This window comes from Phlebotomus papatasi, chromosome 1 (genome assembly GCF_024763615.1).
Source record: "Phlebotomus papatasi isolate M1 chromosome 1, Ppap_2.1, whole genome shotgun sequence".
Classification (NCBI taxonomy): Eukaryota; Metazoa; Arthropoda; class Insecta; order Diptera; family Psychodidae; genus Phlebotomus; species Phlebotomus papatasi.
This window is the reverse complement of record NC_077222.1, coordinates 76,151,177-76,178,030: the sequence shown is the minus strand read 5'-3', so window position 1 is coordinate 76,178,030 and position 26,854 is coordinate 76,151,177. Positions and strand designations below refer to the sequence as shown.

General features: G+C 37.8%; 5 protein-coding genes and 1 long non-coding RNA gene across 6 annotated transcripts; 2 read left to right on the top strand and 4 right to left on the bottom strand.

Annotated features, from left to right (window-relative positions):
* Positions 1 to 145: 145 nt before the first annotated feature.
* LOC129803311 (protein sel-1 homolog 1) lies at positions 146 to 8,334 on the bottom strand. Its single transcript, XM_055849769.1, has 4 exons — positions 7,991 to 8,334; positions 6,418 to 7,923; positions 663 to 1,051; positions 146 to 600 (listed from the first exon to the last, which is right to left on the bottom strand). The coding sequence occupies exons 1-4, from the start codon at positions 8,127 to 8,129 to the stop codon at positions 370 to 372; spliced, it is 2,265 nt and encodes a 754-aa protein (XP_055705744.1). The 5' UTR covers positions 8,130 to 8,334; the 3' UTR covers positions 146 to 369.
* Positions 8,335 to 8,415: 81 nt separating this feature from the next.
* Positions 8,416 to 9,912, bottom strand: LOC129803602 (solute carrier family 52, riboflavin transporter, member 3-B-like). The gene is made up of 2 exons (XM_055850304.1): positions 8,761 to 9,912; positions 8,416 to 8,683 (listed from the first exon to the last, which is right to left on the bottom strand). The coding sequence occupies exons 1-2, from the start codon at positions 9,910 to 9,912 to the stop codon at positions 8,474 to 8,476; spliced, it is 1,362 nt and encodes a 453-aa protein (XP_055706279.1). The 3' UTR covers positions 8,416 to 8,473.
* A 53-nt stretch (positions 9,913 to 9,965) lies between these two features.
* Positions 9,966 to 15,541, top strand: LOC129803845 (uncharacterized). Its single transcript, XR_008751910.1, has 3 exons — positions 9,966 to 10,512; positions 13,674 to 14,502; positions 15,276 to 15,541. It is a non-coding gene; the product is annotated as an uncharacterized LOC129803845 (long non-coding RNA).
* A 583-nt stretch (positions 15,542 to 16,124) lies between these two features.
* Positions 16,125 to 17,125, top strand: LOC129805772 (uncharacterized). Its single transcript, XM_055853950.1, has 2 exons — positions 16,125 to 16,342; positions 16,408 to 17,125. The coding sequence occupies exons 1-2, from the start codon at positions 16,258 to 16,260 to the stop codon at positions 16,932 to 16,934; spliced, it is 612 nt and encodes a 203-aa protein (XP_055709925.1). The 5' UTR covers positions 16,125 to 16,257; the 3' UTR covers positions 16,935 to 17,125.
* Positions 16,919 to 25,929, bottom strand: LOC129803258 (integrator complex subunit 2). The gene is made up of 3 exons (XM_055849711.1): positions 24,543 to 25,929; positions 18,934 to 20,723; positions 16,919 to 17,266 (listed from the first exon to the last, which is right to left on the bottom strand). The coding sequence occupies exons 1-3, from the start codon at positions 25,829 to 25,831 to the stop codon at positions 16,980 to 16,982; spliced, it is 3,366 nt and encodes a 1,121-aa protein (XP_055705686.1). The 5' UTR covers positions 25,832 to 25,929; the 3' UTR covers positions 16,919 to 16,979.
* Positions 25,930 to 26,049: 120 nt separating this feature from the next.
* On the bottom strand, positions 26,050 to 26,854 carry LOC129803823 (short coiled-coil protein B). Its single transcript, XM_055850638.1, has 2 exons — positions 26,660 to 26,854; positions 26,050 to 26,597 (listed from the first exon to the last, which is right to left on the bottom strand). The coding sequence occupies exons 1-2, from the start codon at positions 26,703 to 26,705 to the stop codon at positions 26,260 to 26,262; spliced, it is 384 nt and encodes a 127-aa protein (XP_055706613.1). The 5' UTR covers positions 26,706 to 26,854; the 3' UTR covers positions 26,050 to 26,259.

The following is a 26,854-nucleotide window of genomic DNA, read 5'->3' as shown; positions in this document are numbered from 1 at the left end:
TCCTGACGATATTTTGATAAAATGAAAATATTCTGGAAAAAAAAATTCTTTTAACAAAAAAAAATTGCTGTTCCAACTTTGCAAAAAGTAAATATTAAAAAAAAAAGAACAGAATATCTTTTTGCCACAAGAATAACACTCACAATCCCCTTAAATTTCTATTTACAGCAATTTTCTCGAGTAAACATTTACGATATTAAATCCTAATTTTATAATATTTTAATTTTTCTCTCTTTTTTTTTGGGGAGGGGGGGGGAACTGCAATTTATCTCCCATCGCAACATTTGTAAAAATCCATAGTTTTTTTCTTCCATGTGACTTCTCTCTTGATAATTCCCTTAATCAGAGCTATTGCTTGCCCATAAAAGTCTATTGTACCTGCTCCTCTGGTGGCAGTCTCCTGGCATTGTCTTCAGGCTGTGGCGGAGGTGCTGGCTGAGCCTGCTGAGGTTGCTGTGGTCGTGGCTCAGCTGGCTGCTGATGTGGTGGTCTCATGAGCCAAATTGTAAAGCCCAGAATAAGTGTAAGAATTGTAATAAGATACAAATCCCAATTGGATGCAATATTCTCATCCAGATGGAAGATGATTCCCAAAGGACTCTGCAACAAAAAAATCATATAAATCTTTCAAAAAAAAAAATCCCTGCAAAAAAAACTCTTACATTCTTAAGTGATTCCCATTTGAAAAGGATCTGTAACTTAATGAGAGCCAAGGCTACGGGCACTTTGGCATCATTGCTAGTTTCAGCTGCCAAATCATAGCATCTCTTCGCCAAATGCCAGTCCCTCTTCATGCCCAGACCCTGCTCGTGCATATAGCCCAGATTGAACATGGCCTGGGCATTGTGCTGTTGATCTGATGCCATTCGGTAGTAGGCAGCTGCCGTCTCATAGTCCACCGTAGTGCCCAGACCGTAGTAGTGGTAGTCACCAAGTTTCACCTGAGCTGCAGAGTAGCCCTGAGCAGCTGCCCGGCCCCAGTACTGTAGAGCCCTCACGAGTTCTTCAGAATGATCCTCGAATAGACCGAACAGGCCTGTTAGTAGTTCTCCTGGGAAATAAAATCAACTTTAGGATAATTCACTTCATTAAACAAACATACACAGAGAAAAAAAGAGGGTGCGATTAACTTTTTTTCCTCATAACTAACACTTTAGGTGTAAAAACATATCAACATTTTTTAATGTTAATATTACACCTTTTTAAGGGTAAAATTAACATGAAAAAGGGTTACTTTACCCCCTAATACACCTAAAAAAAGTAATATTTACACCGATTTTGGATCAATACTGCAGGGTAAAATTAACATTTCCGGAATGTTATTTTAACTTTTTCGAATTTCTCTCAGTGTATATTTTCAGTCGATATTTCAGTATATTTCAGTTTTAGTATATTTTCATATTTTCAGTCGATTGATTCCATTGATTCAGTAATTATCGTAACTTCCTTATCACCTCCAATTACGACAATTGTTGATCCTAGCGACACTATGACTCTTTCATTCTCTATAGAAATAAACAACCCTCCTGTATCCGGTTCAAATGAAAAAGGATTAATATTCTTGATGCTTTACAGGAAGTTTTTGTTTTTCGGAAAATAGAATCAGTGGGGTAGCAAAGTGTCCCAGACCTTGCAAAATGCTCGAACTTGTATCTCCTCAGATGCTATACAGTAGACTTTCTCAAATTCGGGCATTTGGGACCGAAATGTCACCCGACTTAGAGACAAATTCGGGCAACAAACGTTTTGAAATGCAACGATTGTTTGTTCATCTGCATACACATTGAGTTTACAAACTCATATATGTGATAAATTTCATGAAAACCCCTTAATAATGCAAAATCACATCAAAACTAAGACAAACCACGCCAATTTTATGCATATTTCATTCAATTAATAATCATAATCACACTTGAAAAATGACAAACTTTTTTCAAATGCAACTGCTGCCCGATTAAAAAGTAGCCCGATCTTGAAAGAGCTGAATTAGGGAGAGTCTACTACTCTTATTAATTTATGCTGAATTTCAAGAAAACTCCTTTTAATATTGTAAAAACACATCAGAACTAAGACAAATCATGTTTGAGCATATTTGCTTCATTTGAGCATATTTGCTTCATTTGATAAACATAATCAAACTTGAAAAATGTCAACAAACTTTTTTTTGAATTTAACTGCCGCCCGAATTAAAAAGTACCCCAATGTTAAAAGAGCCGAATTAGCGAGAATCTACTGTACCTCAAAAGTATTTTCACATGATTTACTGTTTACCGGTTTTCAACCGATTTAAATCGATTCACAACTTAAAAACGATTTAATAAAAAATTGTTACCGCTCCTAATCGATTGGAACCGGTTTACACTTGTCAGAAATTCCAAAACCTTTCCAACAAGCCCAAAAATGATTCAATTGGTTGAGAAATGCATTCTCTAAACCCTTTTTAACATTTGACCTTGAAAAAACGTTATTAGGCATATCGTAGAAAATTGTCCTGTAGATTACAGTAGTGTTTTCGGAGGGGAAACTCCGTCCGGATGCGGCAACATTATTTGTGGAGTTTTTCACCCACAATCAAAAACTACCTCTTCTCCAGAGCTTTAGACACGCTCCGTGTCTTCCTCAGCGATCGAGTGTTGTCAGAGGTCTATGGGTTTCGTTGGGTAGGGGCTATTCTGTATTAGCTGAAAGGTTCCAGGGTTGTCACAAAAGATCTCAACGGATGCACCGGACACTCTTCAATCATTCGGGAACAACTGAAGTTGAAAAACTTCCGTTGAAAACTTTCAGTTATCAATTGAGGATTGAAGAGTGTCTGGTGAAAAATTTTACTGATCACCAGTAAAAATCAGAATTTTTGAAATTGGTTATTTGGAGAAATATTTTTTTAATATTTAAAAAAAATCAAAAAGTTATAAAAAACCTTGAACATATAATTCAAAATCGAGTTATATCGTTTTAAAGAGAATAAAATTGCCTCTTAAATAAAAAAAAGAGCAAGAAAAAAACGTAATCCGTTCGCTCTGAGTTTGAGTGAAAAAAAAATGAGTGTAATTCAGCAATAAATTTGTGGTTTATGCACTGAGAAAAAAAGAGGCTACGGTTAACTTTTTTTCCTCATAACTAACATTTTTAGGTGTAAAAATATATCAACATTTTTTAATGTTCATTTTACACATTTTTAAGGGTAAAATTAATATGAAAAAGGGTAACTTTAATCCCCAATACACCGAAGAAAGGTAATATTTACACCGATTTTGGATCAATACTGCAGGGTAAAATTAACATTTCCGGAATGTTATTTTAACTTTTTCGGAGATCTCTCAGTGTGAGAAATGAAGCACGACATGCCATATTTGGCTCTATGAATCTTGCGCTAGGAATTTTTTTGAAGCAAAAGAAAAAAATACACCTGCCTATCTCTTCGCGGATTGACTCTACAGTAGGAATAATTCATTTTCTTTATTTATACTAATTCGTTTAGGACAGTCCAGAAGCACACATGAACTTTGAAACGATCGAAAAACAAGTTCAATCCTTATAGATAAAAAAATGTTGATCTGTATATTTTTTTCTATCATTTGAAATCATCTAGGAGAGGTGGAACAATCACGTAATCATTTTTTTTACAATTTATTTCCGAACATGAATTGTATTAAAAGCAACTAGTAATTATAATTCGTCTAATTCATAAATGTTGACTATTTAACCTATCTGAAATTTAAATTAATTATTTAGCTTAAAATAACATGATTTTTGAAAGTCATGTATGCATGAAACTGCCCCACCCCCCTAAAAATATAATTAGTTATGATTCTTCTAGATAGAATCACAACTATCTGCTTTGTTGTGATTCAGTTTTTCGATAAATATCATATTTTATTTAGGCGATATCTAACAACCCTAATTACGAAAATGGATCCGTAAAACCAGTTTAGTCGACTGTACCGGCCTTCAATTTGGAAAAATCCAATTTTTAAAACCAATTCATTTGTAGTTGAGATTCTTTACAATCATAACTTTTATGGTCCGTTTTACCTAAGTTTGTTATTTAATTTTTATATCAAAATTATTTTGAAAATCCAATTTTAAAACCGATTATTCGCCTTATCTTAATGATGTGGGTACAATATGTCCAATATCACATTCAAGAAGTATTTATCAATCCCAAGCCCAAAAGAATTAAATTAAATTCAGTTTAATTTCTACTGCACGCGAATATTTTTAATGATAGACAATTTCTAATAACATAAAGAACGGGATTCGGATTTGGGACACTTGCTTGATAGAGTAAGTACTTAGCTAATAAGCATAATTAACCTAATTTATATAACTGCAAGATAATTATTCATTATTCCTGTTAGTTACTTTCTTATATTTATATACCAGTTTAAAAAACCAAACCCCTAATAAACTAAAAAAAACGAAATAATAATTTTAAAGTAATTTTTGTTTATTTATTTTTTTTTTTTGAATAAGCTCAGAAAATGCGAAATTGTACTGTAATGCCCAACGCACAATAACTTTTGTTTAGTAAACATGTTTTTTGACATTTCAATGAGAGTGAGTGAGATCTAGAATCTAGTCATCCCGCTCATTCTCATGAGAAATTTTGAAAACACAAGCAAAAGTTATTGTGCGCTGGCCATAAATCGTACTCAAGATACATAATAGAGATAGGGTTTCTGCGTTACTTATTCCTGTACATTTTTATGGATCCATTGCAAAAAAACTTTAACTTTTTAACACAAGATGATTTCAAAAGAACAACAAAATTAGGAATATTTAAGAGTTTTGTAATAGAGCATCAAATATTCTTAATTTTGTGGCAAAATTGAAAACCTTAATAAGTTTATAGTTGATCGAGGTGATCGCACAGAGCGATAGAGTACGCTTTTCATCTGCGGTTTATAGATGTTTGACCTTTTTGAAAAATTTATCTTTTTGATTTTATTCGAATACAAGAGATTAACTCACTCTCATTTTTAATAATCTTTCTTTTCTGCGGATTTCACGAAACATTTTTGTGAAATGTTTTCAGATTCTTACGGTTTCACGAAACATTTTTTTTTATTTCTAGGGTTTCATGAAATATTTTTGGGTTTTCAGTAGGGAAATTCTCTAACAGTACGACAATGTCATAGACAAATTTTCGTTCTAAATTCGGGAGTAGAACAACATTAAAACCTCAGTGACCATCAAATGGCCATTACTAGGAGTTCTATGAAGCTTTTAATAACCGATATGGAACTGATTTCTGATTAATCTTTATAAACTTATTATATAAATAACAATTTTTAATTTTGTCGTATGACATTGTCATACTGTTACAGAACTCCCCAGCAGGTTTTGTAAAACATTTTACGATATTTTTAAGCTTCTAGGATTTCACATTGAATTAAGGTTTCACAAAACATTTTTTAGATTTCTAGCGTTTCACGAAACTTTTTTTTTTGGTTCTCGCCTCTCGCGCTTTAGGAGGAAACTTTTTTTTTTGGTTTTTAGGGTTTCATCAAATATATTTTGTGTTTCTTAGATTTTGTTAAATATTTTTTTGTCTCGAATTTTACGAAATATTTTTTGGGTTTCTCATATTTCGCGAAACATTTTTTGATTTCTACGATTTCACGAAATATATTTTGAATTTCTTGTTTCTAGGATTTTGAGAAACATTTCCTTGCTTTTCTAGGGTTTCATGATGATATTATATTTTTGGGTCTTCAGTTCTTGTGAAACATTCTTGGGTTTCTCAAATTTTACGAAAGTTTTTGAGTTTCTACGATTTCACGAAACATATTTTAGATTAGGATTGCGCAAAATATTTTTGTGAAATATTTTTTCAGATTTCTAGAGTTTCACTAAACATTTTTTTTGGTTCTCGCTGTTCTCGCTTGAGGTTTTGAGAAACATTTTTTTCTCGAACTAACAAATAATTTTTTTTTTTGAGTTTTTCTCAGATTTCACGAAACATTTATTTTGGGTTTCACAAGGCTTTCATCATCTTGTTCAAATTCCTGATTCAAATTTACTCACAAAAAATATTTTGAATAAAAGAATCAATCCTTCTATAAGCTAAAACATGCTTTAATGTTTATTCATTTGGTTCCAACGTGTCATGTTTTTTGTATTTGTATAATATGTAATATCTTTTAAATAAGATGATTATTTTAAAAATCACTGAACACACCTGATTCTGTTAAAATCAAAAATTTATGGAACTTTATAAACAATTCATTCAACAATTGGTCGATATCAGAGTTGTTTTTTTTTTAAATTCCTTATCGCGTGAGATAAATTTCTAACTAAAGCTATATTGCTATTGTGGGATTACCTTGTATTGAGTTTATGGTTTTGTCTTCCTGATATTTTTATTTGCAACTTTTGCTTATCATGCAAAACAAAAAAAAACTGAAGACTCACCTTTGTCCAGCAGAAAAGCTGCATTGCTTTGAGCCACTTCGTAGCCCAATTCAGACATAAGGGCGTACTGCATAAATGCTGCCAAATACTTGTGATCCCGGTAATCCTGATGGGCCAGCATCAAGATTTCACCCCATTTTCCGCGTTCAGCCACATTCTTGAAGAGCTCGACGGCCGTTGGACACGATCGAATCATTCCCAGGCCAATGGCGTGCATTTGGCCTAGATTGTAGTAGGCCAGTACATGACCCGATTGGGAAGCTAGATTGAAGTATTTGTAGGCCATCTTGAAGTCACGCTTAACACCAATTCCACTGTAGTACATATTGCCCAGCTGAAGGTGACCATCGACCCATCCTTGGTCAGCGGCTTGGGTGAAGTAGCTGAGAGCCTTGGCTGTGTCCTTGGGTACTCCCTTTCCTTGCAGGTACATTATGCCCAGACCACTCTGTCCCACGGGATTTCCCAATTCTGCAGCTTTCTTGAAGTACTTTAGAGCTGTTACATTGTCCGCTTTGATATTGTCACTACCTTCGAGATAGATCTTGCCGAGGTAGGCCATTGCAATGGCATTGCCAGCCAGAGCACCCTGTGAAAAGTACTGAAGGGCTTTGTAGTGATCCAGAGGAATACCCCGACCACCTTGATAGTGCAATTGACCCAATCCCACCTGAGCCTGGACATCACCTTTATCCGCCAGCAACTGGTAGTACTCTATGAGATCATTGTCCAGGATTCCTGAACTCATGCCGGAATTTTCAACTTCATCCAGTAGTCGGATGCGATGAGTTGCAGCTCCGCCGGAAAATGTGACCTCAGAAGCTACTTTTGTAGCTACTCGACGGTAGAAATCCAATGCCTTCTCACAGCTACTGGCCACAGAGACTCCTGCCCAGTACCGATATCCCAGAGCCATTTGGGCCCATGTATTGTCACCCAGAGCTGCCATTGTGTAGTGCACCAGTGCCTTAGCTTGACTGACATTAACCCCAATTCCCGTGGCATACATCAAGCCCAGCCCCATGTGAGCTTCAGGAAGCCCCTCAGTTGCCAGTTCTGAAAAGATTTCGTGCACCAGAGTCATGTTCATGTTGAGCATTGGATTGCCCAGGAGGCGAAACCAAGCATACTGAGCACGAGCTTTGGCATGTCCAGCATTTGCAGCCTCCTCTATCAATCCATAGGCAATTGATCGTAGAGGATGGGTTCTATTGAGGACTGACAGTGCTTCTTCGTACAGACTCTGTGCTTTGAGTTCTTCAGGTGTGGGCTCCTTGGCTGTCTCACTGGCTGACTCCTTATTTTCACTGTCTATCTCTTTAATCTCCTCCTCCATCTTCTCAATCCACTTTGTATGCTTCTCCAGGATGTCTGACAGCATCTCACTGACTTTCTGAGGGTCTTTCTCTTGCGACAAGTCTGGTGCTTTCACTAGTTTGATGGGACTGTAGATGTGCAGTGTGTCTTGATTGCCAGGAGCATCTTCGGTGTCATCAGAATCACCACCTGAAAGTCAATTTACAATACTGATACCTTTTTCAATTTACGATGTCGCTGTTTTTAGCCAACTAACCACTGTGCTTGCGTAGATTGGATTCCGAGGGCTGAGTGGATCTGGTGGTTGTCCCATCGGGACCCTGAGGGTCTGCTGTCCACACAAATGAGCCGAGATTTAGCAGAAAAATAGCTTGAGCAATCCAGATGGTCCGCATTTTAAAGCATCAAATTAATGTACTAGAAGACAAGTATTGCTCAATTTTGGACAATACAGTCATTTAAACACAATTAATTGTCCTTTTTTGCACAAATTCACCGCCTATTTCACTATTTATCACCACAATTTTACAATTAAATCTTCACACAAAAATCACCTGCGAGGTGGTCAACTTTCATTGGTTGTCAGACGGGCAGTCATCGTCAACGCATTTGCACTTTATTTTTCGAACTTCCTTTCGAACATCAATCCCGCCAAAATTTAAAATAATGAAAAATTGAAAATTTTATATCCTAATGTCTTTATTCTAAAAAAATTAGTAAAAATAATTTTGCCTAGAGCCTAAGGAACAGCTGGACATGTGGGTGTGTAGGAGATGAAAATCCCAGCATAATTGATAAGTACAAAGGCGAGAATGGCCCCTGTAAATGAGCCAACTTGGGAAACACCTCCAACCCAAACGAGTGATTTTCCACCTTGGAACCGGAATATTGATGTTATGGATAATTTCATGTAGCTAATGAGACCATTGAGAATTGTCCAAGATATCACCTGTAAGACAGAGAGAGGAGCGTGGAAAGCTATAAATTGCAGAAAATTTTAGAGAAATCATTGAAAAAAAAACTTACCACCAAAATCTCTCCCCAAATATTCCCAAGGAGCGGTGGAGCTGGACTCATCACAGCAGTGGTGACAGCATAAATCCCAATTGCTGTCGCAATCGAACTCAATATAGTTATTAGCCTGATTGAGGTGTGGGGCAAGAAGACAGCCAAGAAGCAAGCTAGAGGATTGGCTATTGAGCTCAGGGTCACGGTCAAATGATAGGCAATGTTGCCGTATGGTAAGCACGAATATGATTGAATGCTGGGGAAAATCCCATTGCCAAACATGCAGATGATAGCCATGAGAATCAAAAGGATTCTGTACGTGGTCACAGAGAGACTGGTCACCTGAGAATCCTCCTGGACAGACAATTGCTCTCCACTTTCATTGAATTTTGACGACTCATCGTACGTGTACTTATTTCCCTTCTCAATTTTAACCGCCACATACTCTTTCCTGCATATCCGGAGGTTTTCCAGGAGAATAAAAGCACCCAGGCTCACAGCCATAAATGTGGTGACAAACGCAAAGAAATGCTGAGTTTCGAAGCGAGGTGGTGGTGTGTATAGTTCATATTCTGGCTGTCCCTCAGTATTATTCCTCAAGACACAGTGAGCATTGCCTCCAACACCCTGAATGAGGGCCAAAATACTGGGCAGGAAGCCACTGAGACCCTCACCAATGAGATATGTGATGAGATAGATCTCTCTAAATCGTCCCATATAGGGCATAAAGAGGACAGAACTGGAACATCCCACGAGAGCCAAGAAGAACACCACAACAAACAGCCAAACACTCCTCTCCACGCCTCCAACGATTGCTGTAACATCATAGACGAAGCACATGGCCAGAGCAGCCGCACATCCTACAGTTAATATCCCATAGATCACATTTGCATCCAGAATCTTCTTCGGAGAGTACTTCTGGACGAGTGTGTAGGCGAGGGGACCAAGGTTGCCCAGTTGTATAATCACTACAATGTATGAAGGTAGGTCCCATCCTTCAGGAGCCGCTGCGACGAGCAGAGGGAATTGAACAAATGTAGAATTAATGCCAATCCATGAGCCGATCCCGAATAAGATGGCCAGAAAGTCCACGAGAACCTTGCGTTCATGAAGAAACGATTTGTATGACGTCAGTTTCATGGTTTCGTCAGCGGACAAACCAGGAGACATGTACTCCTGTCTTGGGGGAGATCTCGCGTGTCACTGGCCCAAGACAATTTTCTCGTCATTCACGTCTCTCCAAATTTCGATAATCACTTGACGAACACACCAATCGATTCACATGTTCGTGGCTGTTGAACAAGTGTGTGAACTCAAAAGGTTAAAGACACATTGAAATTTTCGCAGAAGAAACATTTCATGAAATTAATTGGAACACATCAGTTTTTCAATTAATTTGCCTTACTCTATTATTATAGATATTTTTTAATTTCTTAAAAAAAATACGGAACTCTGGAACATCTTCTTTGGCGGGATACGCAAAATATTCAAAAGATTCTAGGAGAATTTCCCGCCATAAATTTTGGGACAGTTCCTAAAACTTTCCAACCGACAGCCGTAAAGTAAAATAAAGAAGAAGAAGAAGAAAACTTTCCAACCAAAATTCCAAACTTTCCATAGTGTCTTTCAGCTAACTTCATATTGCTATTGCACGTGGTGGTGAGTGGTGGTAAAGGTGTCCAATTTCTTGGTCAGCAGAATATTTCTTCATAGCCTGAATCACAAACTCCCCAATAAGGAAGATAAAACTTCACGTAAAACACTTGAAAGGTAAGAAATATAGAATTGCAAAAATATGTAGGGGAAACGGGGTTACGTAATACGTAGTATTGAAAAAAGAAATTTACTTTTGTGGCTACGGTAAAAAACTAGTTTGGACAATTCAGTTCGATTGTATAAAATTCTAACTGTATTGCACAGAAGGCGGTTTGTTGGCTTAAAGAAAAAGGGTTTTTAAAGAAAAAAAAACCCGACTCCTGAAAAAAAGCGAAATTCTTAATAATCTCACCTGATCACTAATAGGGTGGATAAAAAATTTCCCGACTGCTCTCTTGATCACCCTATAGAACTTTTTTTTAAATTTATTTTTTCATCACTAAATCTACGGTTTTCTGCCATGCCAAAATGATAACAATACCACCCGTAATGATGCTTAAAAATCACTCCGGTAAGCAAACCCCCTTAGCAGAAATAGCTCCACCACGGGTCAGGTGACATCATCTCCAGTAGAGATGTCCAAGGTTCTTTCTGAATCGAAGGGGATCTCATTGGCGCAATAGGCAAGACCGTTGGCTCTTGGGCGGATCGATCCCCGGCCTGAACTCGCAGTGTTGTGAGTTCAAGTCCCACCCGGTGCGAAGATCTGAATTTTTAGAAAAAGACATTTTCACTGAGATAAAACGTAATAAAAATGCACCGCCTCTGCCCAAAAAGTCCGAGAACATGGAAGAAGCATCCAACCTGCGGGGAAGGCGTTACTGGGCGATCTATGATCAGCAGATTCTTCCAACACGAGCACGTTATATAAAACTCACATTGTAATGCCCAACGCTTAATAACTTTTGTTTGTAAACATGTTTACAAAATTTTCTATGAGAGAGAGCGAGATAAGTATAGATCTAGATTTCATTCACTCTCACTGAAATCTCAAAAACATGTTTACAAAACAAAAGCGATTGTGCGTTGGGCATAATGTCCAACGTACAATAACTATTTTTTGTAAACATGTTTTTGACATTTCAGTGAGAGTGAATGAAACCTAGATCTAGACATCTCTCTCACTCTCATAGGCAATTTTAAAAACATGTTTACAAACAAAAGTTATTGTTCGTTGGGCATAATACTAATGCCTGGCACACAATAACTTTTGTTTTGTAAACATGTTTTTGACATTTCAATGAGAGTGAGTGAGTTCTAGATCTAGTCATCTCGCTCTCTCTCATAGGAAATTTTGAAAACATGTTTACAAACAAAAGTTATTGTGCGCTGGTCATAATAGTGTCTCGATACAATTGATAATAATAATAATCTGAATCGAAGCATTTTTTCTATGGTCACAAAAAACCAAGAGAAGGCTGAAGTCTCGTAGGCTTTTGCCACTCTGTCAAATTAGTCAAACGACTTGACAAATCTCTCGACTAGACTCAATCTGTGGAAGGGAAGTCTTTCTACCAGATTTTGTTGAATTAAGGGAAGGCCTTCCTCCTGGTGGTGACCAAGACTGAAAGACATAGAAGTCTGTCAATTGTTTGAGAAGCGGCGTAGCGCGCTCGAGTGACGACAGACGGCGATGGGGATTCTCCGAATGTGACATCCTATGTGACTGTGGGGTGATTCAAACCACCCTCCACTTGTGTGTTTATTCGTTGTCCCCTGCCTCTTGCGGAACAGGGGATTTGATGTCGACAGGTACGCTTGACATTGACGTCGCCCGTTTTTGGGCAAGACAAACTTAATTTTAGTCCTCGACATGATTATATAAGAATAATAATTTAGTCATGCAAGCCACAAGGTCAGATTTCGGGCTTCGACTTTCAATTTTTGGCTAAAGTTTATTGGGTAAAAATTGGAACTTGGTGCATTGACCTCCTACACCCCCGCCTATCCGATATTTTTAAAATACTTTGTTGTTGTTTTCTCAATGGTTCGGCAGCTATGGCATGGATCGGCCTCGAATTTTAGTATGTTATAGCTGGACCTAAGAGTTAAAAAGATAAGATAAGATTTTTCCAGGAGTCAGTTCTCCATTTCGGATATTCCGATGCATCCAGGCCACCAATTGGGCCCCTTATGCTTCCCCACTCTTATTCTATCTTATTCCCCGATAGAGTAGTCTCTCTATAACTGTGAGGTCTCCAGTTCAAAGCTGAGCAGCAGTAGAAATAAATTTCTCGTGTCATATAAGATTTGAATTCGTCTAGTGAATGAATGAATAGTAATATCAATGGTGCATAATGGCAAAAAAGTGAATCGTCTAGACAATAAAGGCTGCTACGAAAACAAGTTTCGGTATGAAAGTGGTACGTCGATGCAAATATTCACTCTCACTCCAAACACCAACGAGATGGGCTACTTGCTGTGATATAATAGCGGCACTGGTTGCACACAGAGCTGTGATATGGAGCGGCTACCCGTATCGGGGGATAAGATAGAATAGGAGTGGAGAAGCATAAGGGGCCCAATTGTGGCCTGGATGCATCGGTAATCCGAAATGAAACTTAATTCCTTATTCTTTATAACGAAAACGATTCTCTTAGACATATTTAAGGCCAATTAAACCACACTGGTGTAATCCAACCCTTTTTTATACCATAATTTTAATTAACTTAATTTTAATAATAATAATAATTTTAATAACTAACTTGCCTTTTAATATTTAAAATATAAAATAACCAGTGATATTCTCGGATAAGTTTACGGTAGCTGAGGTTCTTTACAAACCGTTCCGGAGTTTTTGTACCTCCGTGAGCTGGGGTGGAACGATACCTTTTCGATACTATCGAATCGATAAATCTGTATCTGATAAAATAAGTGAATAATGTCTTTCTACGCATTGTTAGGCCATTTATTGTTACATTCCTTATAGAATGTGAGTGCTGATAATTTTTTTTATTAGCTACAAAAGCTACAGCTATTGTTTAAATATTTTCAGAATCGACAGTCGATACTATAGAAAGAAGTTATCATTCATTCCTGAGCTTGTAACTCGGATGGCATGCAAATTCGATTATGAGTTGAATTTGGGACACTGGGGCAGAGTCGCTCAGCTTCCGATTCAGTGATTGATAAATTTATACAACCCCGATTTACCCTATATATGTTTGTAATTAACAATTTTGTACATGTACAAACATTGCAAAAAGTTTAATTACTTTCGTTTAATTTTGGGTGCTTTAAGTATTTTTCATTGTTTTTCTCAACTTTTTATAAAGGGAAACTCCAGGATTGGAAATAGGTAATAAGAAAAACAGATTGCAGAAGTTGAGATTGTAAAGAATCTCAGCAAAAACACAACAAGTGGAATATATCTTATTTGAATTTGGGTAAGACGAAAAAAATTGAGATTTAGAAAGAGAGTACTACTCTGTAATTGACCTTCATATAGGTATAAAGAAGAAAAATATTGTGTTGATTATAAGAAATGGATGATATCGAGAAGTCCAATCAAGATTTTACTGATATTATATTAGACGAGACTGATACCGAATTGAATCTAGGAGAATTCGAAGTTGTTTTTCTGGAGGCTTCTGGTTCCAAATGCCCATTGATATTGCACTTGCAGCAAGAATGGTTGGATACCAAAAAAATGGTGGAAAAAGAACCTACAACGTTATTCCATGAAAATCCCGAAGTAGTGGAAATGCGGGAGATTGAGCAAGAGATTAAAAGGCAACTGAGTATGTTTGAGAATAGATTGTCTTATAGCAGCAAACTACCTTTGAAAAAACCATCAATATTTGAACATGAAGATGTTACGATGAGTAAGCAACTTCCTATCCTGTTGAGCGAGAAATACTTCAAATTTCAATCCGATTCGGATGCTTCCAGTACACGAACTGACAGTACAGACTTGGAAGAGAGAGTTATACGATCCACATCAATTCCATCGAAAGCATCCAATGGCCATTATATAAATTTTAGCCTCAACAACTTTAACTACTCATTTCCGTATTACAACTGAATTGTCCCAGCGATCAAAACTAAAGCAACAACTGTGATGTTTAGGCGGAGAGATCCGCGTGAAATGGAATCCTACCCGGTGTAAGAATTGAATGTCTGGATGGAGACAGCTTCATATGAAATTGAAAATATAATTATTTTTACATTTTTATACTAGGTGAATCAAAAATCTAGAATAATTTCTAAAGAGTATGCAATATATCAATCATTAGCGATGACCCACAATAAGATAGCAAAGTTAATTAGGACTATAGCTTAAATTAATCAGTAGTTTAGTCTGACCCAAATCTTCCCCTGTTACTAGTCGGATGACATACAACTAGCATTTTCTTCTCTACATTCATCTTATGCCCTAGACACACTTACTGCTTAAGCCGAGAGACCACTTAGTGAAAAATGATGGAAATATAGTTTAAACATTATTTCTAATATAATTACGCTAAGCCGTCTCTCGGCTAATCCTCAGGTCTGTCAAGGCTCTTACCGAAGTCTTAGGTGCGTAGAATTTTTCTTAGTTTGTAGAACTTCTGAAGCAGTCGTAGTGACTCTCATATGCAAAAGTTTCACACTAGGGTCGAAGGAATACCTCTTCGACAGGAAACCCTTATTGACAGTTTTGTCAAAATGTTAAAATTTTTTTAATGTATCTAACAAAATACAAATAATATGGCGTTTTTGATACAAATTCCCTGGCGGTTCTAACAATATATTCTTTTTAAATACTCACAAGGAACGTGTTTTGAAAAACAAAACCTTTTTTTCAAAATCTGTTTAATTTATTCTAGATTTTGATCCACCTATTTCATAATATTTTGCAAATTATTATAAAACTTAATTTACAAAAAAAATTGCAGCAATCCACATCGTCAGCGAAGGAGGAACTCTGGTGCTTCTAGTCCATTATGATTACAATTTGTGAAATATAACAATCAAGCATAAAATAATTTTATACATGGATCCAAACCCATCAATGCAGAGGTGCTCCTGGGCGGTCTACAATACAAAAGACTTAGCAGATTCTTCCACTACGGGATATAATACTGTAAAAATGATTACCTTGTAATACAAATATCTTGATACGATTTAATAAATGGTAAGAGCATCAGCTCGTGAGTGAAAAGATTCCTGTTTCGACTGTGTTTGTGAGTTGTGAGATCTGCCCAGTGCAAAAAGATCAGAAGTTCTTCGCAGAGGAAACCGTGTAATGCGTGTAATACAATAAATGTATAACAGTATAAAGGGCTTAGTGTCTAGTACAATTTATTTTAATTTAATTTTTAAAAGCCTCTTGTACTTTTGTATTACGCTGTTTAGATTTTTTCCTACATTTTTACATACAATTTTTAATTAATTTTAATTAATTGAAGACTAGGAAAATAAAGACTCGTCAATATGTTACAATTAGGCTTGCTTTCATACATCTGTAACTTGTAAGTACAATACTAAAATATAAATTTAGTCTAATTTTGAGTCCGAAAAAGTGGAATAAGACATTATGAAAAACATTGAGAAAGATATGAATGTGAGTCTTGATTTTATGAATTAAAGTAAAATATACTTTATTAGTCTTTGGTCTTTTGTCTTCCTTAAAGGTTTTTATACATTTGCGAAATTTTTATCAAAATTGTACGTGGATTTATTTCAAAATATTTTAATAATGTGTTTTACCCGCAGGTTGTGAAGGCCGTTAATATCAGAACTGTTAGGTTTTCAATTTAATATGCTATGGTGGTGCCACCTGTGGTTGAAACGAATGATTAGTCGATTTAAACAACTATGTTTACATGTTCAAGTACACACATTTTCTTAAGTTTTTCTTTTTGATTTAAACAGAAAATGGATAAATTTCTTGAGCAGGCAATTGATACTACGTTTCTGAATGATGCTATGTTCAAGAACTTTGGAAACAAGCATGAAAAAGGTTGGTAAATCTTCAAAAATGTGAAACTTTTTTCCTAACCTATCTTCCCTTTTGATTTTTTTTAGAGGAAACCAAGGGGCTTAAATCAGAGAGATACTTGCCGGAAGCCGAAGAAGTTGATAAAGAATTACCTGTGACAGAGTCTATGCAGAAATTCATGAGCAAGAAACTATCAGATTTGGTGGCCAAGCAGACCTATTTCGTGGAAGAGTCTCCAAGAAAGAAAGTTTCAGCATCTCCAAATGACTCAGGGATTCGTTTACTGAAGGATTCCCAGGTTTATGTTAAAGAAGAAAATATCTCTAATGAACAGATGGAACTCCCAAGAGCTCCAAAAAAGAAGAAAAAACCAAAAATTTCTGATGAACTTACTGAAAATGAGAAAGTCCAACAATCTGCCATATGTCCGGATATTATCTTAAATCAAGAGGATATTAGACACTGGGATACAAAGACCAAAGGAAAAATATTTCACTATAGGGAGAAGAAGTCCAAACTCTACCTACAGGAGCCGGAAAATGAATTTACAAAGATAAGAAAGAAAAATAATTGGGATGAAAGTAAAATAGCAAAATACAAAAGGAAGCCATGATCGACAAAAGTTTTTATTGAAAATATTTTGTCCAAAGAAAATCTTTTAGTAAATTTTGGGTGAAACAACAGCATATTCTAGGAGATTGGAGAATGTCTCTTTGACCTCAGCAACAAGTTTCTCTGCATCTGATCCTGTGTTCTTCGCCTCGACGTGAGCATTTGCATTGAGAGCCGTTGAACGACCAAGAGCAGCCTGAGAGTCAGCAATCCTTCCCAGCTGCATGAGGAAGTATATACAGTCATCCAGTAAGGGTGGAAATGCTTCGGCAAATCGCACGATGCACGGCAAAATAGCTCTGAACATTTCAATCCGGGAATCTCCGGATAGAACTGGAAGAGAACAGCATAGGGTAAGTACATAAATTTTGGTCTATTTTTTATTATTAAAGGAATATGGGTAAAATATGAAGTGTTCGAAGCCATAGTGTATACGAAGCCTGAAAGCCTTCCCATATCCATGATATTTTTTTTCTAAATATCTTATAAGGTAAAGTGCCCTCGAGTCGACCGGTTCCTCGACTTGACCGGTGTTCAATATTTGAATGTTTTAATGGTGAATTTCTATAAAATTGTCACTGATTCGTATTTATTTATGGAATAATTGACCTATTAATGTTAGATCATACACCAAATATTAGTGCAAATATAAATAAATTGAATAAATAACTCTACCGGTCGAATTGAGGAACCGATCGACTTAAGGGCACTTTACCTTAATAGAAATATTTATTATGTACCGCGAATTCCAATCATATTAGCAAAAATTTCCTCGGAAAACGAATTTAAAAACAAATAAACTCAAAAAATACAAGAATTTTTATAAAAAAAAGTTTTAAAAAAATATCGGTTACTGATAAAGATCGAAGAATTGATTCCGAGATTTTGTAGGGTTAGTGTTTTACTCTAACTAAATCGCACTGATCAGTCTCCATGATCGATAGATCGCGCCGATCAATCTCCATGCTAGACAAATCGTAACGATCAGTCCCATGATCGACAAACCCCACCGATCAGTCTCCATGATCGACAAATCGCACCGTGCAGTCTCCGTGATCGACAAATCGCAACGATCAGTCTCCATGCTAGACAAATCATGCCTATGAGTCTATAAGTATCGCGCCGAACAGTCACATGATCTCCACATCCTACCAATTAGTCTCCATTCTCGTCAGAGCGCACCGATCAGTCTCTATGCTCGACAAATCGCAACGATCAGTCTCCATGGTCGACACATCGTGTCGATCAGTCTCCATGCTAGACAATTCATGCCTATGAGTCTATAAATATCGCGCCGTACAGTAGTCACATGATCTACAGATCCTACCAATTAGTCTCCATGATCGACAGCTCGCGCCTATCAGTCTCCATACTAGACAAATCGAGACTATTAGTCTTCATGATCGTCAGATCGCCTCAATCAGTCTCCACGATCGACAAATCGCACCGATCAGTCTCCACGACCGACAAATCGCGTCGATCAGTCTCCATGATCGAAAAATCGCACCGATCAGTCTCCATGATCGACAAATCGCACTGATCAATCTCTATGCGCGACAAATCGCAAAGATTAGTCTCCATGATCGACAGATTGCGCCTATCAGTCTCCATACTAGACAAATCGAGGCTATCAGTCTTCATGGCCGACAGATCGCGCTAATCAGTCTCCACGATCGACAAATCGTATAGATCAGTCTCCATGACCGACGCGTCGATCAGTCTCCATGCTAGACAAATCGAGCCTATCAGTCTCCATGATCGAAAAATCGCACAAATCGACAAATCGCACCAATCAGTCTCCATGATCGACAAATCGCACCGTTCAGTCTTCATGATCGGCTAATTAGCAGTCATAGTGAACTGTGATTGGTAGAAGACCAGTTTACCCCTTGATATTAAGCCTAGATCAGTTCATTATAGGTGAAATTATTAATCTAAGCCAGGTCGTAATGCTCGCAAATTCAATTTCGAGATGAAGTCAGAGAACGCAAAATACTTACTTCCAAGAAGAGTAGATAGTGTGTTGATGCACAGCTTGGCAATGCTCAGGGACTTGGGAAGGGAATACTGAATGGAGAGATGCGATGCCAGATCAATGGCAAAGATTTGCTTCTCCATCTCAGGCATATTGAGCAGTTCGGGGATGTAGTGCAGACAAACATGCATTGAAGGTATTCCCTTGACGACCACACTCAGTAGATCTCTGTGAAAGCCCTGGAACATCACCAATTTGGCCAGAGTGATCTCTGAGATGAATACTTGGTGGATGTAGGAACATATTATGCCACGCACTTCTCGAAGCGCCCACAGCCTTCCCGGGAGATTTCTATCACTCTCTGTCTCCAGACATGCTTCCAATAGGATCTGCACGGCAACGGTCTCCTGTGAATATACGAGGGCCATTTTGAGTTCCTCACGTTCTGCCTCAGACTGAATCTGTCCCGTTTTCTCAATTAGCGGCTTATCCTGAATGTGTCGAGAAAGTTGACTTTTGGACGCCGCTAAGCTGGCCTGGAGGATGCGCAAAACAATGGACAGGGCATCTGGACAGCGAAAGATTCTCTCATCGCATCGCAATACCTGCAAGGCATCTATACATGGCGATTCTTGAACTAGTGAGAAATTTTTGATGAGCTGATCTTCAGGCAGAAGGGCATTTATGGACATTGTCCAGAGACGTCGCGGAAGAACGGTGTTAAGACGCACCCAAACTTGCTTATACAGCTCCGTCACGAGCCTAGGGGTGTCATCTTTCAGGATATTTTTAAAGTATCTGATGAATGTTCCTGCTAGTGGCCAAAGATCTTTGGGCGTTTTCTTGAGCATTCGCCTCATGAGACGTATAGCTTTAATTGATGATATTTCCAGCTCCTCGAAAGCCTCAATCACATTGAATTCTGTGATTATGCTGCGACTTGTTGATTCCAGAGCTATTGTTTCTTCGGCAATCCAATCATCCACGAGACAGAGATGTGGGAAATGTGTAACCAGGAGACGCAGAAGGGGCGAAAAAAGTCCCCCAAAATTTCGTTGATTCTTCTGAGCTTGTTGCAGAAGATACTTGATGGGAAGCTCTGACATGAAATCCATCGTGTATGCCTTGACTTTTCTACCATTAATCAGAATATTGGCCATATTGTTCAGCCGAACATCCTCATAGAGCAGAAGATAGTACAGGAGAAGAAGTTGCGATGTGATGCTGGGCACTCCAGATAATTCCTCCTCTCCTACATCCGTCTGTTCCATCTCGAATTCAAATATGTAATTTCTCTTTTTATGATCAAAATTAGCTCCAGGAACAGAATTCTCAAACACCTTGAGAATTTCTCGCTCAGATAGTGGCTTATGTGTATGCTCAACGGGTCCTTTAGCATTGGGCAAAATAATGGAATTCACGTAGACTTCAATGAGAGCTGGAAGTACGGGATGAAGAGGCGTCGTTGAGTTGCATACTTGTTTGTAAATCCAACTTTTGATGGGCACTTTGTGCTTAGAAAATGCTCGAGATTTGAGCAATTGATGTATACAGTGAACTGGTAGATATCCTGGGATATCAGCATTTAAATTAACCGTCACGGGAACCTTGACAGCATGTGCTGTAACAACGGCTTCTGTGAAGATTTCCTGAGTAAAGATCTGCTTCATACGTGTAGTATTGTTGGGCCTCAAGGGGATTTTCATGCCCAATGTTGAGCACACTAATTCCCCAATAGCCGGAACTTGGTTGCTGTGGAAATGAATGGCCATCAGGAGTAGCATCTCCCCAAAAGAGGCTGCCATATCGCTGTTGCTGTAATTAAAAACCAGTGATAAAGTCTAATTAACTTATTATGCGTGAGACTCTTAATGAGAACCAGAGCGAAATGCAATACAATCAATCTGGTTTTCATAAGCATAGGTCAACAGTCGACAACTTAGCTTATTTTTAGAATTATGTCACGAATCATCTCAATAAAGGACAGCATGTCTTTTGTATAAACTTCGACATTGAGGAGGCGTATGAAAGATTGTAACGTATTAATATTTATTAGCGTTTATCGCAATTCCTCAGAAATAGGACTTTTAAAGAGGCTGGAGGGAACCATCTCTCTGAAAATTATCCCCAAAACAATGGTACACCAACTGGTATGTCATGAGCGTATCCCTATTCCTGATAGCTATGCTTCTCATGTGCTTGATTCACAAGATGTGGAACACTATGTCCGTTTTGGTCTATGCAGACGACCTAATGATTTTTACTGCAGTAAAAGATGTAGAAGATATCAGAAATAATCATCAGGATTCGCTAACACATCTAGAAAAATGGGCATCAGACGGGCATTTTAAATTCTCTACTCTGAAAATGAAGATTATTCACTTCGACAGGAAAAAAATATGCACTGAGCACAGACCCAAGTTTTTATCTTAACAATCAAGAAATAAGTTACGTTACTGCACTACGTATTCTCGGATTAACCTCCAATAATAAAATAAACTTTAAGGATCATATTAAACTCTTGAAAGCTAGCGATCGATCTCAACTAATAAAGGCTAGTCAAATGATGATTAGAGGAAAGTGTGATATTATGCAGCCCCAATCTACTCAATGGCATCAAGATCAACTCCAAGCACAATAGATAGTCCGTACAAATCATCTATGAGATTCTCTATCGGGGCTTTTAGATCTTCTCCAAAAGTCAGTATGTTATGGCCTCTACACATTGGGAGCAATTTTTGTCAAAAATTGCTTTTTTTGAAGGAAATTCCCTGCAGCGTTGTAGGGGGAAACGTCAAATTTCTGTCAAAAACGCAATTTTTGACGAAAATTGCTCCCAATGTGTAGACACCTTTAGCCGAAATTGGTGTGCCGAACTTAGAACACAGAAATCTTATCTATCCTAAATCCGAACCATGATAATCCAATTCAAGGTAGAGTTCGTGATCTCTCAACAGAACGACAAAACAACAAAATAGTTTGGGTGCCAGGCCACTGAGGAATAAATGGAAATGAAGAAGCAGATAAAATAGAAAAACCGCATTGAAATCCCCGCAAAATATGGACAGTTGAATCATACCGAAGGATCACCTATCATATATCAAGAGATAATAGGAGGTAAACAAGGAAGAATTCTTGTAGATCACTTTCGGAGCAACACAAATGAAAACAGTGTGCAACAGCCTCAAGAAGAAAAGGATTCCTGGTGGCCTAAGCAGAAGAGAGCAATGCCTAATAGCCAGAATAAGAATAGATCACTCTGATCACTCTAATACCTCTAATATAACTCATAAATGCCCTATGGAAAAAACATTAGACCCAGTATGCGATCACTGCCACTGTATTTTAAGAATTAAACACATATCGGAGGACTGTGAATTGTGTGCACAAGAAAGATCCACCGCTGATTGAATTATAATGAAAAGAGATCTTGGTAATGAGGCAGTATCAGATAATTTTAAAAAGATCATTAGTCTTAGTACAGACTGGACTGAGCATCGTAATTTGATTAGCATCATAAAACAAAAGCTATTAAAACCAAAATGGTGCACACGGAATAATGTTTTGAAAGACCAGCACCCCCCACTTAAGATTTTAGGATCCGTTGCTCAACGGAGTCATATAGCCTATGTTGTCGGTTTCCTCATTACACAATAATAAAATAATGATAGAGGTCATAAGCTTTCAAATAATGAAAACGGCCTAATCAAAAAAATAAATAAACTTCGCTAAATGCTAGAATTCGTAAGCACGAGATTTGGTTCATGTGTTTGGATATCAGTAGGAATTCCTCGCTGCGATAAACCACCCAACCGCAATACCTGGATTTTACTGAAGTCTATGAATTCAGTATTTGCATTTTCATAAATGCAAACCTTCATCAAAAAGGGGTAGCAAAGCGTGGAAAGCATCCTAGACTTTGCGTAGTGCTCGAACTCGTGACTTAAATGCTATTCCTCAAAAGTACTTAGTAGATAGATAGATATTTATTGTCATCAATGCTTTTAGGGATTGCGATACATTGCAAATGTCTTTCTGCGGCCACCGCCGTCTGAGTGTTGGTTACCAACTTACTAAGGAGTGAAAACGGAGTGATATAGAATATAGGATATAAAGCCTATAGGATGGATATAATTTAAATTTACAAATCAGCGAGAAAGAAAAAACAGACAGTACAAATGCTGCTCTGATTAAACGCAAATCCAACAAAAAACATTGAGAAAAAAATGACTAGCTCCTAGGAGCTGTCAGCCATTTGGGCAAAATGCCCATGCATGGACAGAATATTGTCGCATGAGTTTGTAGAGGACAATATTTTATGTATTGAAGAGATAAAAATAACACATACAGTAAAAAGATAAAAATCAAACAGAATTAATGTTCTCAATCGAGTGTGTCGTGTCACCGCAAAGCAGCCACGAGATGGCAGATACTTAGAAAAACTTTCGCATCATTTAACGTTTACCGGATCTCAGTAGGTTTAAACCGATTTATAAACCGCTCAAACGAGCCCACAAAATAATTTTAAGAGTAATAAGATTGATTTTAGGACAACAATTACTTATCGTTTCACAACCGGTTTATTATAGGTTCACAACCGATTTATAAATCACTCAAAATATTGCCCAAAATACCTTAGGAGTATTATAAAGGAATTTCCTTAGTTACTTGTGGTTAATTTAGTAACTTTCTGGATTAATTATAATAACTTTCAGGATTGATTTTAGAACATATTCGATATATCTAAAGGGATCAATTTTAGTAACCTAGGAGGGTAATTTTAGTAACTTTCGGGATAAATTTTAGTATAACTTTCAGGTTTTATTTTAGAATATCGAGGTGATCAATTTTAGTAACCTAGAGGGTTAATTTTAGTAAATTTTAGGATTAGAATTAGAATTTCGAATAAAAATTAGTTATCGCTAATGGACCGGTTTATTACCGGCTTAAAACCGAATGGATCTGATTTAGTTTTGTCGGAAATTCCAAGACCTTTCCAACAAGCCCAAACATGACCTCATTCGCCTGATAAATGTGCTCTTTAGAGACTTTTTTAACTTTTGACCTCGAAGAACCGTTATTAGGAATGATTGGGTAATCTCTCTAAAACATAGTCAAAAATGAAAAAAAAACACGCAGAACGTGTTTTCCAGCAATCCCAAAAAAATATGGTTTTCGTTGGAAAGGGGTGGGGTGGAGGGAAATGAGTGACTTGATATCGTTCCTTGGGTTGACTTATGGAGGGGGGCCTTAGGTCCCAAGTTGCTATCTCTAATCGTTTGGCCTCTAGGGCTGACAACAACCGGACGGACTGACGGACAGACAGCTTGACGTCATTTCTTAGAAATCGTCTGAAACGCGAAGATTTATTGAGAAAAGTTGTCTGCGGGGGGCTGGAAGGTGGAAATTGGGGGGGGGGGGGATGGGTAAAAAAAATCGATGGATTATACTGCTCTCTCCGTGGAGTTCGATTGAGTAGTGAAATCGCAAGTTGATTATCTATTAAAAATTGGTAGCAAGGGTGTCGATAAAAAAGGGTGCTTTGGCAAGGTTTGAGACTGATCATATGAACCCAGTCATTAGTGATTCTCATAAGATGTGAGATTAATGTGGATTTCTGTTAAAAATGGGTACCTTTCAAAGTATGCCTCCTCCTTTATCAGCCACTGCATCCATTCGATTCCCTTGGCTTCAAAATTTGGTTGAGAGATGAGCGAAGGACAGGCTATTAGCATACAGAGTCCCAGGGATACGAAACGTATTCCTGCAGGAGTTGGCGGCGGTCTCGATGTCACCAGCTGAATGAGAAGGTGAATTTCATCATCATTGAATTTAACTCCGGCTATTCCTCTCAGAGCACAGTAGAGACGCAGAAGAGTGGATGCCTGAACGACACATTCGTCCGGAAGTTCTGAATTCATAGAAAAGACGACGAGACTCTGGAGTTGCTTCTGCAGTTCTTCACGAACAAGCTGCAGGGCATCACTCCTGCGTTTCTGACTGCTCCGGACAAATTGAGCAAACCACGAACGCGTGTTCTGGTCATTTCCCAGCAGAAGTCCAGACACAAAAGCTATGAGATCTTGAGGATCTCGAAGGCTAAGCTTTAGCATCAATGATGGCATCTTTGAGAGTTCGACACAGAGTGTTCGCGTGGAGAGAGCTTGACTGGGATTCATATCACACAGGGCTGTGAGAACTTGCAATCGAAGTTTCCCATCAGCTGTTTCCTCGTCTCCGTTTGAAATGAGTGATGCTGTGACTTCTTTGAAGCAATCAGGCATATTTGCAATAATCCAGGAAATTACATTAGCCCCATTGTTTACGTAGAGCAAGATATCGACAATGTCTTGGATGTTGAGGAGGGATGGTAATTCAGCTAAGGCAATGCAAATGATATCTGTTACCTCCTCCAAGTAAATTTCATTGTCAAATAACTCAGATTCCCTCACGAGAGATTCTGTGGCATTTCTTGTTGTTCCTTGTTGGTTTTGTTCAGCAATCTGTGCTTGGATGTAGAATAATTCTGATAACACTACTCGCACCTTTCGTGCCACATCTGCACGCTCAAATCCCATTGCAGCCCCATTCTGCAGGGTATAGCAGTGAGATGATTCATTCTGTGATGTCCCCAATTTTTGCCGCAGTTGCTGTTCCTTTTTAATATCCACCTCCAGTTCGTGGTAGTTAATTTGGAGGATGGATACAATGTTATTGGCAAATTCAATGCCCACTAAAATTGAGAGGATTTGCTTGCGAGCCTCTGTCCATTCTTGTGTATTGTCTGTGGCTTGGAGGAGAGTCATGCGAACGAGACTTGGAAGAATTGGTCGAATCTCACGCAAGCAGCACTTTGATAATTCACTCACATTCAAATTCTGCATTGCCATGAATGCCCGAGCTGTTACAGGTGGGAAATTCATCCTGAAGCATGGGGATTATGTGGAAAAATCACAAAATAAAACACCTCTATTTTGCAACACTAACCGGATAACAAAATATATGCACTGGAAGGGGACTGGAAAGCTGTCAATTTATAGCGCCATCTGGAGCACGAAAATTTAAAATATTCCAGGAAAATTTAAAGATTTTCCCCCAAAAATTGCTATGGAAAATTATAAAAAAGATAAAAAAAAAATCATTTATAATATTATTAAGCGTTTAATTGTCGTGTATTACAGTAAAATTGTCCTTAAAATATGAATATAGCTCGGGAACTTATCCCCAGGCAATGATGATGCATAGAGAGCGTGTGAAAGCTTGATAAAAATTGATAGGAAATATTTATCTTTGGTGTTAGAAATTAGTCAAAAAAATGCTTTTCAATAAGCAGCCTCCAAGGAATTCCCGTCTACTTTTTCTTGGGATTGGAACTTGGTGTAGTGGACTGGAAAACTGATGAGGCAGACATCAGATTCTCAATATACTGCCCTAACACTTGATTCTCAGATCTAAGTTTGAGATTCTCTTCCTTGACACTGTCTACACGTTGCGAAAGATCATCCAGGGTGTTCTGAAGTTCAAGAACCTGAGTTATTAGTCGTGCTTTTTCCTCATGTTCGTCCGGAGACAGATCATGTTCGAGGCTGTGCGAATGCTGAGGACTGGCACTGAATGTACTGGGAAGGGAGTCCAGAGAACGCCCATTCATCATATTTCTAGAAAGGGACTCATCATCATTGATGATGACTGCAAAAAATGAAATTTTTTTGTTGATTTTCTCGCTTTCTCCTGCCTTTTTGTTTACTCACCTTGGGAGTCTTCATCTGCGAGTGGAATGTCATCAGTAGAAGACATTTTTATAGAGTATACTGTGGACTTTTTGATTGCACGATTTTTCACCTGGACAGCACTTTAATTTGTCTCGAATTAATGGGGAAATTATTTGTAGAAAATTGCTCTAGAAAAATCAGTGACAAAGATTACTCACACATACACAGTTTGGG